Raw genomic sequence first — 17,464 nt, 5'->3', positions numbered from 1 at the left:
TGATTAGGTATTTGCAAACTTATATGAACAGCAGCATCATTCACAATAGTCAAAATGTGGATGCAAACCAAGTGTCTATTAATGGAGGAATATATAAACAAAAAGTGGCATATTCATACAACAGAATATCATTCAGTCTTAAAAAGGAAGGATACATGCTGATACATGCTACAACATGGATGAACCTTGAGGAAATTATGACATATGAAATAAGCCCAATACACAAAACGACAAATACGATATGATTCCACTTTTATAAGGGACCTAGAGTTGTCAAATTCATAAACACAGTAAGTAAATGGTGTTTGCCAGGACCTGGTAAGAAGGGGAAATGGGGAGTTCTTGTTTAACTGGTATAGTTTCAGTTTTAGGAGATGAAAAAAATTCTTTAGATAGATGGATGTGATGGTTGCACAATAATGTGAAGGTATTTAATATCACTAATTGTATACTTAAAAATGGCTAAAATGGTAAATTTTATATCATGTATTTTTCACCACAATGTTAAAATACCCACTTATCAGAAAAAAAGTGAACAATATGCCCCTCTCCCCAAATAAAAATTCTCATCCACTGGGCTCCTTTCATATGCTCTGTGAGAACAGTAATTGATTCACCCACTCATTCAGTAATATTAAGTCCCCAGGTATGGTTTAAGGTTCTTGGGAGAGATCAGTGAATAAAAAGATTCAAGTTCCTGTGGACGCCAAAATTTAGGAAGGAAGAGGAGATAAATAAGAGAAAAACACAGAAATTTACTTAGTACACTAGAAGGTAATAAGCCAAAATACAGTAAGAAGGAGTAGAGAACATTATGGTGGGAGTGCTGGGCTAGATGATCAGGTGACATTTTGGCCAAGATTTGTTAGAGGTAACAGAGATCATCCTGTGGATATATGGAGAAAAATCATCCTAGGAATGGGGGACAGCTAAGAGTAAAGGGCCCAAGGAACATGAGCCTGTTTCTTGAGCAAAAGTAAGGTCAGTGTGATTGGAGCAGAGTGAGTAAAGGTAATAACAATGAGACATTATGAGAAAGCTTTAGGCCATTGTAAGACTTTTACTGTATATAATTTGAAGGTAGAATCAGTAACATTTCTTGATATATTAGAGACAGAGTAAGAGAAAAAAAAAGAACCAAGGATGATTCTAAGATTTTAGGTCTTAACAATGTTAAAGATGTCCTTGGAAGAAAAGTTATGACCAACCTAGATAGCATATTGAAAATCAGAGACATTACTTTGCCAACAAAGGTCCGGCTAGTCAAGGCTATGGTTTTTCCTGTGGTCGTGTATGGATGTGAGAGTTGGACTGTGAAGAAAGCTGAGTGCTGAAGAATTGATGCTTTTGAACTGTGGTGTTGGAGAAGACTCTTGAGAGTCCCTTGGACTGCAAGGAGATCCAACCAGTCCATTCTGAAGGAAATCAGCCCTGGGATTTCTTTGGAAGGAATGATGCTAAAGTTGAAACTCCAGTACTTTGGCCACCTCATGCGAAGAGTCGACTCATTGGAAAAGACTCTGATGCTGGGAGGGATTGGGGGCAGGAGGAGAAGGGGACGACAGAAGATGAGATGGCTGGATGGCATCACTGACTCGATGGACATGAGTCTGAGTGAACTCCGGGAGTTGGTGATGGACAGGGAGGCCTGGCGTGCTGTGATTCATGGGGTTGCAAAGAGTCGGACACAACTGAGTGACTGAACTGAACTGAACTGAGGATGGGGAAAGCTTTTTGCTGCATTTACTGTGAAAATGAAGACCATTCTCAGCAGACTGTCAACATTCCAGAAAAAATTTTGACATTACTCTGAAAGGACAGACAGTTATTGTGAAGGGCCCAAGAGGTACCCTTCAATCACATCAATGTAGAACTCAGTCTCCTTGGAAAGAAAAGGAAGAGGCTCTGGGCTGACATATGGTGGGGAAACAGAAAGGAACTGGCAACTGTTCACAGGATCTGTAGTCAGAGCATGATCAAGGGTGTTATATTGGGCTTCTGTTACAAGATGAGGTCTGTGTATGTCCACTTCCCCATCAGCGTTGTTACTGAGGAGACTGGTTCTCTTGCTGAAATCTGAACTTTTCTGGGTGAAAACTATATCCAAAGGGTTCGGAAGAGGCCAGGGGCTGCTTGTTCAGTATGTCAAACCCAGAAAGATGAGATGATTCTTGAAGCAAACGATAATGAACTTGTGTCAAATTTGTCTGCTTTGATTCAGCAAGCCTCCACAGTTGAAGACAAGGATATCAGAAAAATTTTGGATGGTATCTATGTTTCTGAAAAAGGAACAGTTCAGCAGGCTGATGAGTAAGATCTGAGTGGTCTGGCTGCAGAAACAGCAAGATGCCAGATGGTTCTATGGACTCAACTGTAATGTTTTTAAGAGGCAATAAAAAGTCTTTTGATTTGAGGGGGAAAAAAAGATGGGGAAAGATTCAAGAGAAGCAGGTTTGGGGAGGAAGATTAGGTGTTTGGTGTTAGACATGTTGTGTTAGACGTATCTATGAGATGTTTGAGTGGAGATGTCAATAGATAATTGGATACAGGTTTCTGGAGTTCATGGGAAAAAGTGTGGCTAGAGTTAGAAATCAACATGGAGAGAGTATGTAAAACCATAAAACCAGATGAGAACCCCAAGGAATACAGACAGAGAAGATAAGTTTAGAGTCTAAGACCTAGAGCAACATAAAGAAGTTGGGGAGAAGAGAAAGAATTAGAAAAGAGACAGAGAAGGAAGGACCAAAGAGGTTGGTGGAAAACTAGAGACATCATCTGAATGTGAGTCCATCTATTACTACTTCCTTAACCTTGTGAAATGGCTTCATCTCTCCGTTTCTTGGTTTTCCTTGTCTGTACAATAAACATAACAGCAATTTCCTCAGGTAGTTGCTCTGAGAATTAAACAAGATCAAATATGAGAAAATAGCACATGTAGTGCTGGAACTAACCAAGTGCTCAGTAAATGGTATCTATTACCATGATGATGATAACAACAAACCTTAGCCCACTTCCAGTCTACTATAGTCATTTACTCTACCACTTTACAGGAAATGAGCCAGGAACTGGAAATCAAAGAGAAGACCAACAGAGGCAACAGAAACCTACAGTGAGATCAATCTACCACCTTAGCCTTATTTAACCTGATTATTCCTCTATCTGTAAGTAAGCTTTATCAAAATGTCGGTTTTTCTTTGAACATGCACCATATGTCCTTCATCCATTCCTCACTCATGTTACTCTCTATGCTTTAACTACTCTTCCCATATCTACTTATGTAGGCCATTCTTTCAAGGCATACCACAAAGGCCATCTTCTGCTCTGAAATCATTCATGAGTTGCTCTAAAGGGAGGCCATCTCCCTTTTCTTTAAATGCTTGCAGCGTTAATGAATTCTCATGGCACTTACCATTCCTCAGTGTGGGCAATCAAGAGTTAATTAAAATGTATTAACCTTTCATTTTATTCTCTTAGGTTATCCTTTATCATATAATATCCCTATCAATACATTAATTCATCAGTTCAAAATTGAGACTCTAAAAGAGCACATGTATTTTAAAAAGATACAATTTGACCACTTTTGTTACAATAAGCCTTTCAGAAATCTTATTTGCTGTAGTTCTAAATTTTGGGTTAAATCCAAACCCAGCACTACATTAGATCTTTTTTTCTACATATCTGCTTTTTTACATTCTTTATTACTTATGTTGGATGTTAATCTTCAAGCTGAAAACAAAAAATGCACACTGTTAAATCTCATCTTGATATTTGCACAAGAAATTCAAATTGTGAAGGCATTTCTATACTAATCTTTCTCTACACTCATAATCCTCAATTTGTCACAATCAGCAAATTTCTACACTGAATAACTCACTGTATTTTCATCTGGAAAAATAAGGCATCCTATTTTTAGCATGATACTGAAGTATTTACATGTTTGAGTCTACTTCTAATTCCCTGCTCTTCTAGACAATAACTATTGAATAGAGAGAAAAAAACAGTTACGTAGTTGAAAAAGCTTTTAGACTCTACCAGACATAGGTTTGAATCTTGGCTTTATAGTTCAAATCTAATAAAACTGTAAATCTTGACCAAGTTACTTAATGTTCCTATCTTCACTTTCCTGACCTTTAAAATGGGAATATGGGATTTATTTGGTGGTTCAGTGGTTAAGACTCTGCACTTCCACTACAGGGGGTACGAGTGCAATCTTTGATCTGGGAAGTTCCACATGCCACAAGGTGCAGCCTAAATAAATAAATAAAAGTATGACATACTTGGGGTGTGTTAAAAGGCCAAGACTCTTTCATTATGAAAAATTCAAAACAGATAAAAATAAAAAGCTAGTATAATGAACCCTCATGTATTTATTGCCTAGCTTTAGTACTTAGCAACTTTATTTCCTAAACACATTTGTTTATTCACTCCACAAGATTATTTTGACACAAACCTCAATTTAATCACTTAATCTCTAAATCTGACATAATGTATCTCTAACATAAAGACTTGTTTAGTTTCTCTGGTTTTGGCCATGCTATGCAGCATGTGAGATCTTAGTTCCCTGACCAGGGACTGAACCTGTGCTCCTTGTAGTGGAAATGCAGTCTTAACCACTGCACTGACAGGGAACTCTGAAGACTGTTTTTTAAAAGACAAAACTAAAATAGCCATTTTCATATCATCTTAAAAAACAAAAAAATTTCTTAATGTCAATCTGTCAAATTTCTTTCATCTCATAAATCTTTTTTTAGTTGATTTATTCAAATCAAGTACAAGCAAGATCTACACATATTATTTATGTGATAGGCTCCTTAAATTTGTTTTTACTTTTAAGTTCCTTCCCCCTTCTCTTTTTTTTTTTTTTTCTTGGGAAGGAGCGCGTTGCTGTGCGCAGCTCGGGCAGCCGCCGCTCCTCCGCCTTTCACCGAGCGTTCTGGAAAGTTCCCTTTTTTTTTTTCCTATAATATTTTTGTTGGAAAAACATGGGAAATCCCAAGGGAGTTTTGCTAATATGAGAAGCCACTAATTTTTAAATTTAGGTCACGATCCATAAGAATCAATACTGACTTTGAAACTGCCAAGAACACTGTCTTTTATAAAGCAAAAAAACATTTTTATTGGTTTTACTGACATTTGCTAGAGTACATATTAAGCTCTTTAACACGAACAGTAAATGAGATAATAAATGATAAGAAAAGTGGAATACGTGTACACCCATGGAGGATTCATGTTGATGTATGGCAAAACCAATACAATATTGTAAAGTAATTAGCCTCCAATTAAAATAAATAAATTAAAAAATAAATAAATAAAATACTTTAAAATATATATTAAAAAAAGGAAAGTGGAAAGTAATATACAAACACCATTGTTTTTATTGGTAGAACATAGGATATATTTAGGTTGGTGCAAAAGTAATTGGGATTTAATACTGTTGAAATTTGCCATTTGATATTGGAATACATTCTTAAATAAATGTGATTATGCTATATATCATTTTGATGTATATTTCCTGTTTTATGCTTTTTGCTAATAAATTTTACTTGCTGTTTATTTTAGATGCATTGCAGACTATGAAAATGATGTCAGACAAAAAGCAAATAAGAGCGATCTTCATATTTAAGTTCAAAAATGGGTCAAAGCAGCAGAAACGACTCACAAAATCAATGCATTTGGCCCAGAAACTGCTAATGAACATACAGTACACTGGTAGTTCAAGAAGTTTTACAAAGGAGACAAGAGCCCTGAAGGTGACAAGAAAAGTGGCCAGCCATGAGAAGTTGACAACAACCAACTGAGAGCAATTATTGAAGCTGATCATTTTACAACTACACAAGACGCTGCCCCAGAATTCAACGTTGACCATTCTACAGTCATTTGGGATTTGAAGCAAACTGGAAAGGTGAAAAAGCTCAAGAAGCGAGTGCCTCAAGAACTGACCACAAATCAAAAATATCATCACCTTTAAGTGTTGTCTTCTCTTATTCTATGCAATAATGAATCATTTCTCAACCTGATTGTGAGGTGTGATGAAAAGCGGATTTTTATACAACAACCAGCAACAAATAGGTCAGTGGTTAGACAAAGCAGCTCCAAAGCACTTCCCAAAGCCAAACTTGCACCAAAAAAAGGGTCATGGTCACTGTTTGGTGGTCTGCTGGTGGTCTGATCCACTACAGCTTTCTGAATCACAGCGGAACCATTACATCTGAGAAGTATGCCCAGTAAATCGATGAGATGAATGGGAAACTGCAACACTTACAGCTGGCATTGGTCAATAAAAGGACCCAATTTCTTCTGAGACAACACCCAACCACACGTCACACAACCAACACTTCAAAAATTGAACAAATTGGGCAATGAAGTCTTGGCTTATCTGCCGTATTCACCTGACCTCTCACCAACTAATACTTCTTCAAGTATCTCAACAACTTTTTACAGGGAAAATGCTTCCACAACCAGCAAGATGCAGAAAATGTTTTCCAAAAGTCTGTCAAATCCTGAAGCACGGATTTTTATGCTTCAGGAATAAAATTTATTTCTCATTGGCAAAAATGTGTTGATTTTAATAGCTTCTATTTTGATTAATACAGATGTGTTTGATCCCATTACTGTTGTTCAGTCGTTCATTTGTGTCTGACTCTTTGAGACCTCATGGACTGCAGCACACCAGGCTTCCCTGTCCTTCACCATCTCCCAGGGCTTGCTCAAACTCATGTCCATTGAGTCAGTGATGCCATCCAACCATCTTGTCCTCTGTTGCCCCTTCTCTTCCTGCCTTCAATCTTTCCCAGCATCAGGGTCTTTTCCAGTGAGTCAGCTCTTCGCATCAGGTGGCCAAAGTACTGGAGCTTCAGCTTCAGCTTCAGTCCTTCCAATGAATATTCAGGGTGATTTCCTTTAGGATGGACTGTTTTGATCTCCTTGTATTCCAAAGGACTCGCAAGAGTCTTCTCCAACACCACAGTTCAAAAGCATTAATTCTTCAGCACTCAGCCTTCTTTAAGGTCCAACTCTCACATCCAAACATGACTCCTGGAAAAACCATAGCTTTGACCCTAGTTAAAATGATTTAAAATTCAGGGTCTGAAAGCACAATTACTTTTGTACCAATCTAATAACTATGCAATAATCTTAAAACCATAAGCAAGTAAATAGGAGAATATATTTGATAAAGACCAAAAAAAAAAAAAGAAATTGAAAGAAAGGGTGATGTTTACTGTTCAAAGAAAATTATCTCCTTACCTGAATCGCTTGCTGCAACAACAACTGTTCCACCAGGAGCAAAAGGATCATTGTGCTTTAACATTTCTACCTAAACAAATCACACACAGTCATGATTGAGAGAGGAAACTTTTCATAGCTGAAACTTTATTGCCGCACCAAAGAAAATATTCTTCACAAACTCTAAACTAATTAAGAAACACAAGGCATTAGGAACAAATGTCTACCCCTACTGATTTGCAATCTTATTGAAATGATTCATATCATTTTCTAATCTTTTACTGTAAAACATAACATACATTCAGAAAAATGTATGGAACATTATGAACCACTTAATAAAAGGTATCAAGTGAACATCTATGAAACTGCCAACATCTCAAAAGTCTTCATGTGCCTGCTCTAATCACAATCCCATCCCTCCCCTCTGTAAAGATTATTATTACCCTGGCATTGATATCCATTTCTTTCCTTCATAATTTTGCTACTTGTTTAGATGCACACTATTCTTTAACTTTCATTTTGAAATAAATGTAGATTTCTAGAAGAGCTATAAAGATAACACAAGACCTTATATCCCCTTCACCCAACTTCCTCTAATGTTAATGTGTGTGTGTGTGTGTGTGTGTGAGAGAGAGAGAGAGAGAATGCTTTCTAAAAAAAAAATTCAGCCACTTTAAATAATAAGCCACGTAAAAAATCTGGAGCAAATGTTAAGTGTGAATGGCTACAAAGAGTGAGGACTTTGTAATGTTTTATAGAAGCCAGAGATTCTGACTACTGAACTATCTTCCTACTTCAGCTTGGTTTTAAATCACAGTCAAACAAAATGTATATCTAGGAAGATAACTGAACTTTCTGGCATCAGGTTCTTTTTAAGAGGCCAGCTAAAAGTCTTGGCATACAATTAGATAACAGGGGGACAAAAACAGTTTTGGAATATTTATCTCCTACTCTGACTCATGAGTATCAATGTCATCTGTATTACACAATCTACTTCTAATCATCAAGAACTTAGGTATTACAACTGAACTTCAAAGGATATTACAGAACTCAAGTAATACAGATGTAATGGATAAGAGAGAAACAATGCTCATTGAGACTTACAGTATATTCTCTTTTTATAAAACAGGATCCGTTAAAAAAAATTACTTGCAGAAAGAATAACTAGTGATGCTTTTAGAACGGAAAATTTTAACTGATGGTTAACTTACATTTTTATAAAATGAACACATTAGCTTATACTCTGATTATCTGCTAAATGAATAAACAGCAATCAAGGGGGAAAAAAAAATCAAGCTGGTCTGTATAGCAAAGTAACTCTCCATGGTTCCTAATACGATAATTAAAATACCAATGTGAGACAGTCACTGACATGATAACACAAGTCACCAACTATTAATGCTTCTCCCCCAACTGTGAGAGAAGGAAAAACTAACAGACCTGGTTTTAAACAGCTTGTAGTTTTATTTACCATCTCAGAGAGAGAGAGAGAGAAAAAGTAGGCCTATATGTGTGTCAGGTTTAATTCTATTCCTTTATCATACACTGTGCATGAGTGCTAAGTAGCTTCAGTCGTGTCTGACTCTTCGTGACCCCATGGTCTGTAACCTGCCAGGCTCCTCTGTCTATGGGATTCTCCAGACAGAGAACTGGAGGTACTGGAGTGGGTTGCCACGCCCTCCTCCAGGGGATCTTCCTGACCAAGGGATCAAACCTGGGTCTCTTATGTCTCCTGCATTGGCAGGCAGGTTCTTTACCACTAGTGACTGTGCACTTACCCTAAAAGGGCACTGAGACAGCAAGAGGAACAGGATGGACTGTGCAGCCTACGAAGGAGCAAGCACCCACAAAACTCTCTTTATATTATGTTCAGTTTAGTAATTAGGCAATTTAATATACGAAAGTAATTTTCATGACTAAAATTCAGATGGTGTGATTTTATAATTAATGTTCCAAATCCTCCTATAAGGTCGCCTAACCTAATCTATCACTGAAATTCTCTCTTCTCTACATCAGCCATCCATTCCCTCCTTTCACAGTATGACTTACCATGTAGCTACCATATGCTAGCTAGGACAGTAGAAAATGGCACTTGTTTTGGTTTGTTTTTTTAAAATTATGTCCCTCTGAGAACAGAGACCATCTTTGAAGGAACAAAAAAAGACTTGTGGGGAGAGATTCATATCTTATGGCATTAACAGAGGCCTATTTGAAAAGAAGAAAGATGACCAAAAGCAGGGGTTTGTAGTTAGGAAAAAATGAGTCTGAATCTTAGACTACAGTAGTGAGGACCTTAGATTTTGGTCAGATAGAGTCTGAATTTAGTTCTGTCACTTACTAACTTACTTACACATAATAAGCTCTCATTTACTTTATCTTTAAAATGAGGATGATACATGAGCCTCATAGGATTATTGTGATGCTTAAATGAGGTAATACATGAAAAAAACTTAGCACCATACCTGGCACATAGAAGAGATTAGATAAATGTTTAACTATTATTATATTGCCAATTTGGTGTTTAGTTTACAGTTTTGAATGGAGAAATTAAGAGCTGTCAGCTAGGGCACTGCTGCTTTCAAAAACCGAAAGGGGACAAATTAGTAGAATGAATGGTAGAAAAATTTCACCAGGGGAGAGGAAAAGAAACATGCTTATTTTTAAATTAGGAAGAGTTGCTTTGGCCTCTTGCTTTTTAAACAATAAGAGTAGATAACAAGAGGCTACAATAAGGTGAGAGGGAAAGAACTCAGGTTGCAGGCAATTCGAGAAGAATTTGGCAAATGGGTCCACACTACAAACTGAGTGTTGTAGGAACACAGAGTATCCAGTAGCCTGTGGAAACCACAAATATTCAGTTACAGAGGCATTTGCTTAGTTTTACAACAGTGGAAAAAATCAGTTGCTGGCCAAGTAGTTCTTTACTGAATACAGTAAGGAAGCAATTCAGGAATACCAAAGTTTATTACCTTTAAAATAATCAATTACGCTTTTAAGGAAGTTCTCTTAATCTAAGAGTATTAAAAGACAAAATTTCTGCTTCACATGTCTGTCAACAACTGCTCCTTTATAGATCTGGTTTACTTACAGGTGTGAAATACCCTGTCTCAAAAAATAAGCTTTCAAATAAAAACTTAAAAAAACCAAACGAACAAGGAAAAAAAATTAAAAACCTCTCCAAAACCATTGATAATTATTGAAATTGGGCTATAGATACACAGAGGTTAAAATACTTCATTATGTTACTCTATTTTGCATGTGTTTAAATATCCTAATATAAAGATTTTGTTTTCAAAGCCTCCAGACTTGGTTGTCTGACCTTAGTTAATTTTTCTGAGTTCCAGTGTTCTTATTGTTAAAATAGGGACACCAACACCTACTTTGTAAGACTGACGTGAAGATTAGAAACTATGAATATAAAGCCCACAACAGTACTTGGATCATAGTGAGTGGTTATTAAATAGTAATTGTTGTACTATGTATATTATCAGGAGAGTCTGACATTTAGTGGGAATTAATACATCTTTATAAGAATAACACTCTAGATGTGTCCACAAAATAACAGAAATGATTTTTTTTTTAAATCAATGCTATTCTCTTTAAATTGATTTCATTATTTCAATAATGTATACCAAATATTTTCAAAATGCTTTACTGGCTTACGGATTTTTAATCATTTATTTTTTAAATCCCCAATGGGATAATATTTTGTCCTTTGAAGGGCAGACTTAGTATTTGGATGACATGAGTATTCGGATGACATGAGTATTCTGTCAATTTCAGTGGGTGCTCACAGTGTGAAATGCCAGTTTGAACCAAAAACTAGATAGGTTCGATAAGACTGAAATTTTTATATCGCCCATCAGAAGTAATCTGCAAGAGAATTCTTTCATCATTGTGTATTTCAAGAAACTCACTTAACTCATCTATTTGTAGACAGAATACAAAAGATCCACTGTATACTCATTTTCTTAAAGATAAAATATAGTAGGCCAGTAAGTCCTTTGCTTGTTATCTAAATGCCTTATATTGCCATGTGGAAGGACAGGATTTACAAGAAAGGTAAAGGTATGAGTCTCATTCCCAGGAGTTAGTGGCAGTTTGGCAAACAACTTTCTTGTCTAGAGTGAGTACTTACTGAATTATTTCTATCTTTCGGTTTTGAAAGATGACTCAAATAGTATATGATTTTACTATTGGTAAATTGCTTTTTTTTCCACATTTGTCTCTTTCCCTACCTCTTCTCTGACCATTAAACAGAAGTTAACATATATTTACTGATCACTGAACCAAAGTACAGGCAGGGCATGTGTACTAAATTTTTTGTAAGATATAGTTCCTACCCTCAAAAAATTTACTATCTAGCAATGAGTAATGATTTTGTTATTTCACCAGACAATAAACTGTCTGCTCTTAGAAAAGAAAAAAAGAAACTCACTTAGAACATCTGTGGTCCATTTAACATTTTTTTAACCCTCCTACTCACCGATGTGTTACTGCTATTGCTGGCTTCACTGAAAGGATCAGTACTTGAAGTGGCAAAAGGATCAGTAGAAGACTGCTTGAAGAAGCAGTCAGATGCAAATGGATCTGACCCTTTGAAAGGATCACCACCAAATGGATCTAAAAAAAACAACACAAATATGAGAGATTAAAAAATTATTACTCTAAATTTCCTGTCACCGATGACAACCGCCTTAATTAAAAGGCATTTTGACTCCTGTAGAGTCTAAGTCAGGTACTTTACTTATCTAGGTCATAAAACTGTATAGACAGTTACACCTAGTTAAGCAGTTTTAATTAACATTCTTTCCTACTTATTCATTATTCATCCAAAGCAAGTCAATAACTCCAACACTTATTACACAATGTTGCCTATATGCTAGGTTTAAATAATTTCCTCTAACCTGGTGATTCTAATTTTGGGGGTGGGGAAAGGATCACAGTTTTCTTTGTGGTTTTGATAAGAGTTTTTCACCTAATAAATTGATTTTTTAAATTAGCACATAATATCAAGTGATCCCATTTTTAAGATCCTTATTCTATGCTATTATAACTAAGAAGAAAGAAAAAAGAACACATAGGAATGGTAAGTGAAAGTGTTAGTCGTTCAGTCATATCTGACTTTCTGCGACCCCATGGACTTCTGCCCACCAGGCTCCTCTGTCCGTGGGATTCTCCAGGCAAGAATACTGGAGTGGGTTGCCATTCCCTTCTCCACAAAGCTTCCTGACCTAGGGATCGAACCTGGGTCTCCTACATGGCAGGCAGATTCTTTACCATCTGAGCCACCAGGGAAGCAAAGAAACAACAAAAATTTCTAAATGCATTTCTCTCTCTGGGCTCAATAATAACAGCCAACTGTTTGGAATAGGTTTGGGAACCATAACTAAATGGCACACCAGATTTGTGAAAATCCCAGAGAAAGAATCTTAAAAAGTCTGACATAGTAATTATTTAAGATCTGTAATAGGATGTAATTGTAGGGGGGAAAAAAGTTCTAAACCCTATAGTAATGTAGATCATTTTATTTATCTAATCCTTGGCTAATAAGAAGTGTATTAAAAGCATCAAAGAATCATCTGATGTATTAAAAGCATCAAAGTATAGGCACTAATGTTATTTTTTATAAAGTATAGCTAACAGTTTACTAAGCAAATTCATAAGTATCTGTCACTTTTTCTCTGAAAATGCCAGGTACATACATCTTAGTGAGGCCTTAGGTCAATTTTAAAACTGACTAAAAAGGAAGTGCATTCCTAAAACTACCTAACTGTGATCTCTCATTCATAAATATTAACATAAGCTTACAATTAAGAATTAAATTAAAGCTAAGAAGGACTTCAATAAAACACTAACCAATTTTCCCAAAAGGATCATCCTTGAAAGGATCACCTGTGATAAAAGAAATATGCAGAAATCAAAATCACAGTATTTACTGCTGTGGCACATTACTTAAAGAGTAACTTCAAAACAAAAGCAAAGTTTGTTTCATTAACTCTCCCTCAAAGTAGGTAAGACAACGAATGCTGTCCACCTTTAGGAAATATTTAGAATACTAATAAGTATCACTATTTTAATAAGGGAAGAACATTAATACACCTCATAAAAGAGGCAAATTTGAATCAGAGCCAACTATACTTACCTCCTGACCACAAGGTCAGATTACTTGGAGGGGAAAACACAGGCTTGAGGACAAGAATTTTACTAACAAAATGTCTACTTTTCACAGGATTACTGGATGGGTATTGCCATCAACACTTCAGAAACAAATACCAGGCTTCACTGAAGTTAAAAAAAAAAAAGTGCTTAAAGAATTGAAGGGTCTAGAAATAAATCCTTACACATTTATCATCATTTGATTTTTGACAAGAGTGCTAAGACAATTCAATGGGGGAAAGAATAGTCTTTTCAACAAATGATGCTGGGACAACTGGATATCCACCTGCAAGAGAATAAAGTTGGACCCCTATCTCACACCATGAAATCAAAAGCACAAGAGAAAACATAAATAAATAAATAAGACTGCATCAAAATTAAGACAACATTGAACACAAGAATATAGGTGCAAATCATATGTTTGACAAGGGACTTATATTCAGAATATGTAAAGAACGCCTACAAATCAATAATTAAAAGACAAACAACCGATTTTAAACAGGGCAAATGATTAGAATAAACATTCTCCAAAGAAGATATAAGGATCCTGGAATGTGAAGTCAAGTGGGCCTTAGGAAGCATCACTATGAACAAAGCTAGTGGGAGTGATGGAATTCCGGTTGAGCTATTTCAAATCCTGAAAGATGACGCTGTGAAAGTACTGCACTCAATATGCCAGCAAATATGGAAAACTCAGCAGTGGCCACAGGACTGGAAAAGGTCAGTTTTTATTTCAATCCCAAAGAAAGGCAATGCCAAAAAATGCTCAAACTACCGCACAATTGCACTCATCTCACATGCTAGTAAAGTAATGCTCAAAATTCTCCAAGCCAGGCTTCAGCAATACGTGAACCGTGAACTTCCAGATATTCAAGCTGGTTTTAGAAAAGGCAGAGGAACCAGAGAACAAATTGCCAACATCTGCTGGATCATGGAAAAAGCAAGAGAGTTCCAGAAAAACATCTATTTCTGCTTTATTAACTATGCCAAAGCCTTTGACTGTGTGGATCACAATAAACTGTGGAAAATTCTGAAAGAGATGGGCATACCAAACCACCTGACCTGCCTCTTGAGAAACCTATATGCAGGTCAAGAAGCAACAGTTAGAACTGGACATGAACAATAGACTGGTTCCAAATAGGAAAAGGAGCACGTCAAGGCTATATATTGTCACCCTGCTTATTTAACTTCTATGCAGAGTACATCATGAGAAACGCTGGGCTGGAAGAAGCACAAGCTGGAATCAAGATTGCCAGGAGAAATATCAATAACCTCAGATATGCAGATAACACCACCCTTATGGCAGAAAGTGAAGAAGAACTAAAGAACCTCTTGATGAAAGAGAAAGAGGAGAGTGAAAAAGTTGGCTTAAAGCTCAACATTCAGAAAACAAAGATCATGGCATCCAGTCCCATCACTTCATGGGAAATAGATGGGGAAACAGTGGCAACAGTGGCAGACTTTATTTTTCTGGGCTCCAAAATCACTGCAGATGGTGACTGCAGCAACGAAATTAAAAGACACTTACTCCTTGGAAGGAAAAGTCAGGACCAACCTAGACAGCATATTAAAAAGCAGAGACATCACTTTGCCAACAAAGGTCCGTCTAGTCAAGGCTACGGTTTTTCCAGTGGTCATGTATGGACATGAGAGTTGGGAGTATAAAGAAAGCTGAGTGCCGAAGAATTGATGCCTTTGAACTGTGGTGTTGGAAAAGACTCTTGAGAGTCCCTTGGACTGCAAGGAGATCCAACCAGTCCATCCTAAAGGAGATCAGTCCTGGGTGTTCATTGGAAGGACTGATGTTGACGCTGAAACTCCAATACTTTGGCCACCTGATGCGAAGAGCTGACTCACTGGAAAAGACCCTGATGCTGGGAAAGATTGAGGGCAGGAGGAGAAGGGGACAACAGAGGGTGAGATGGCTGTATGGCATCATTGACTCGATGGACATGGGCTTGGGTGGACTCCAGGAATTGGTGATGGACAGGAGGCCTGGCGTGCTGCAGTTCATGGCGTCGCAAAGAGTTGGACACAACTGAACAACTGACCTGAACTGAATAACCACGGAGAAAGATGTTCAACAATATTAGTCATTAAGGAAATACAAATCAAATTGAAATAAGATACCACCTCACACTCACTACGATGGCTATAATTAAAAGGATAGATAGTCACAAGTGTTGGCAAAGGTACGGAGAAACTGCAAGCCACATATACTACTGGTGGGAATATATGTGTGTGTGTGTATATATATATATATATAAATGCTACAGACACTTTGGAAAACAGTTTGGCAGCTCCTCAAATGATTCAACAGAGTACTATGATCTGATATACACCCCAGAGAAAAGTAAATATATATTCACACAAAAACTTGTACATGAGTGTTCACAACAGCATTATTCAAAACAGCCAAAAAAGTGGAAACAACCGAACAGCCCATCAACCAATGAATAAGTAAAATGTGGTACATCCATATAATAATATTCATCAATAAAACAGGAAGAAATATTGAAACATACTAAAATGTGAGTAATCCTTGAAAATATTAGGCTAAATGAATGAAGCCAGACATAAAAATGCATATAGTGTATAATTCCATAAGTATGCACATCTATAGAGACAGAAAATAGATTAGTGGTTGGGCGAATTGAGGGTTAGGGGAACAGGCGATAACTTATAATCATTAATATCAGTTTCACAAGGTGAGTTTGGAAATAAATAAAAAGAAGTTTAACACGAGTGGTATTTAACATAGCTTATGATGACATCAGGTGTTTTAATTTATTGAGCTTATGATTCTTCAATAAGACTTTAGGCAGCTACTAACTACTATAGGCAGGGATCGAAGCTACTAACTACTATAGTTTCTGTTGTAAAAGCATGGTGTTGGCACTTTTGGTAAATAATTGCTGGATGACTTAAGACTGCCCAATCTCTTCTCTTTCTTTGGGTCTCTATTCTGAACAAGAAACATATTCTTAATCAGGGGTTCCTAAAACATAATCAAATGCTTAGTTCCAGGATTTAGTTGCCTGGAGAGGACAAATACTAAAGTCTGACCATATAAAAACATCATTCTCTTTTCTACTTTTGCTATAACAAGTAGGCTCTCAAAACTGAAGCCCAAATTCTTATATGGTCCCTTCTGATAAATTAGTAATATAAATATAAGAGTACTTACTGCCAACAAAAGGATCAGACTGGAAAAAATCCAGGTGTGAATCTGCAACTGGATTTGTCAGTGAACTTGTTTCTACATTAAATGGATCTTCCTAAAAATAATTTTAAATTAAAAAAAAGTTTTAGAAACCAAAGTTTTAAAAGGTAACATCTTAAAATAAAATAGCATGTTTGAAAAATCAACTGATGGTAACATAACAAATATTTTTGTGGTCATAAAGTCCATTTAACACATTTTTCTGTTTCCTTAGCATTAAATAGTATATAACCCCTATTGAGAAGAGAATGATAAGAACATTTACATATTAATATAGAATTATTTTTACCTCTTTTGAACATCTGTCACTATTAAATTCAGGACAAACTTTTTCATTAACAGCTACAGTCACCTCTTCATTTTCATCAGTCACACAAGAAGGCAGTACTTCAGGACTACTTCTTGCCTACAAAATATTAATCCTTCAAAGTATTAATTTTTCACAATATATTTTCTACTTGGCAAAGGAAACTGACAAGAGTCAAAAATTACTAGAAAATTTTAAAAGATAAGCAGAATACATTCATTGGATGACTTCTATAATATTTCTTAGGGAAATGATATCACCAAGCCTCAAAACCACTTAAGGCCAGAAAACTCCAGTTCTTCCTTAACTACTTCCCTCTGGTCATCCCCTAGCTAGATTCCAAATCTTATGGAGTCTAATTCTCATCTATTTCTCAAATTCTTCCATTCTTCTCCATCCTGACTGTCACTATCATTCATTTATAGCATTATCATTTCTGGTACATATTACTGTAGTAATAATATTCCAACTGCCTTCCTGCCTGCAATACTTGTCCTCTACATCTATCCTTCTCAGGGCAGCCAAAGTAATAGATCTAAAATAGGAATCTA

At 36.4% G+C, this 17,464-nt stretch overlaps 1 protein-coding gene and 1 pseudogene across 13 annotated transcripts in view; one reads left to right on the top strand and one right to left on the bottom strand.

The window, feature by feature from the left end:
• The window catches only part of EPS15 (epidermal growth factor receptor pathway substrate 15), a 190,932-nt gene that overhangs the window by 22,698 nt on the left and 150,770 nt on the right, over window positions 1-17,464 (bottom strand). For all 13 annotated transcript variants that reach the window (XM_027537284.1, XM_027537285.1, XM_027537291.1 and 10 more), the window contains 5 exons: window positions 16,896-17,012; window positions 16,571-16,661; window positions 13,084-13,119; window positions 11,711-11,847; window positions 7,246-7,315 (listed from right to left, as the gene is read on the bottom strand). In XM_027537284.1, coding sequence (XP_027393085.1) covers window positions 7,246-7,315; window positions 11,711-11,847; window positions 13,084-13,119; window positions 16,571-16,661; window positions 16,896-17,012 — 451 coding nt within the window. The remainder of the gene's footprint in view (window positions 1-7,245; window positions 7,316-11,710; window positions 11,848-13,083; window positions 13,120-16,570; window positions 16,662-16,895; window positions 17,013-17,464) is intronic.
• On the top strand, window positions 1,658-2,375 carry LOC113889898 (annotated as a pseudogene).

This window comes from Bos indicus x Bos taurus, chromosome 3, assembly GCF_003369695.1.
Source record: "Bos indicus x Bos taurus breed Angus x Brahman F1 hybrid chromosome 3, Bos_hybrid_MaternalHap_v2.0, whole genome shotgun sequence".
Lineage (NCBI taxonomy): Eukaryota > Metazoa > Chordata > Mammalia > Artiodactyla > Bovidae > Bos > Bos indicus x Bos taurus.
Note: the sequence above shows the minus strand (reverse complement) of the source record. Positions and strands in the feature narration are given on the sequence as shown.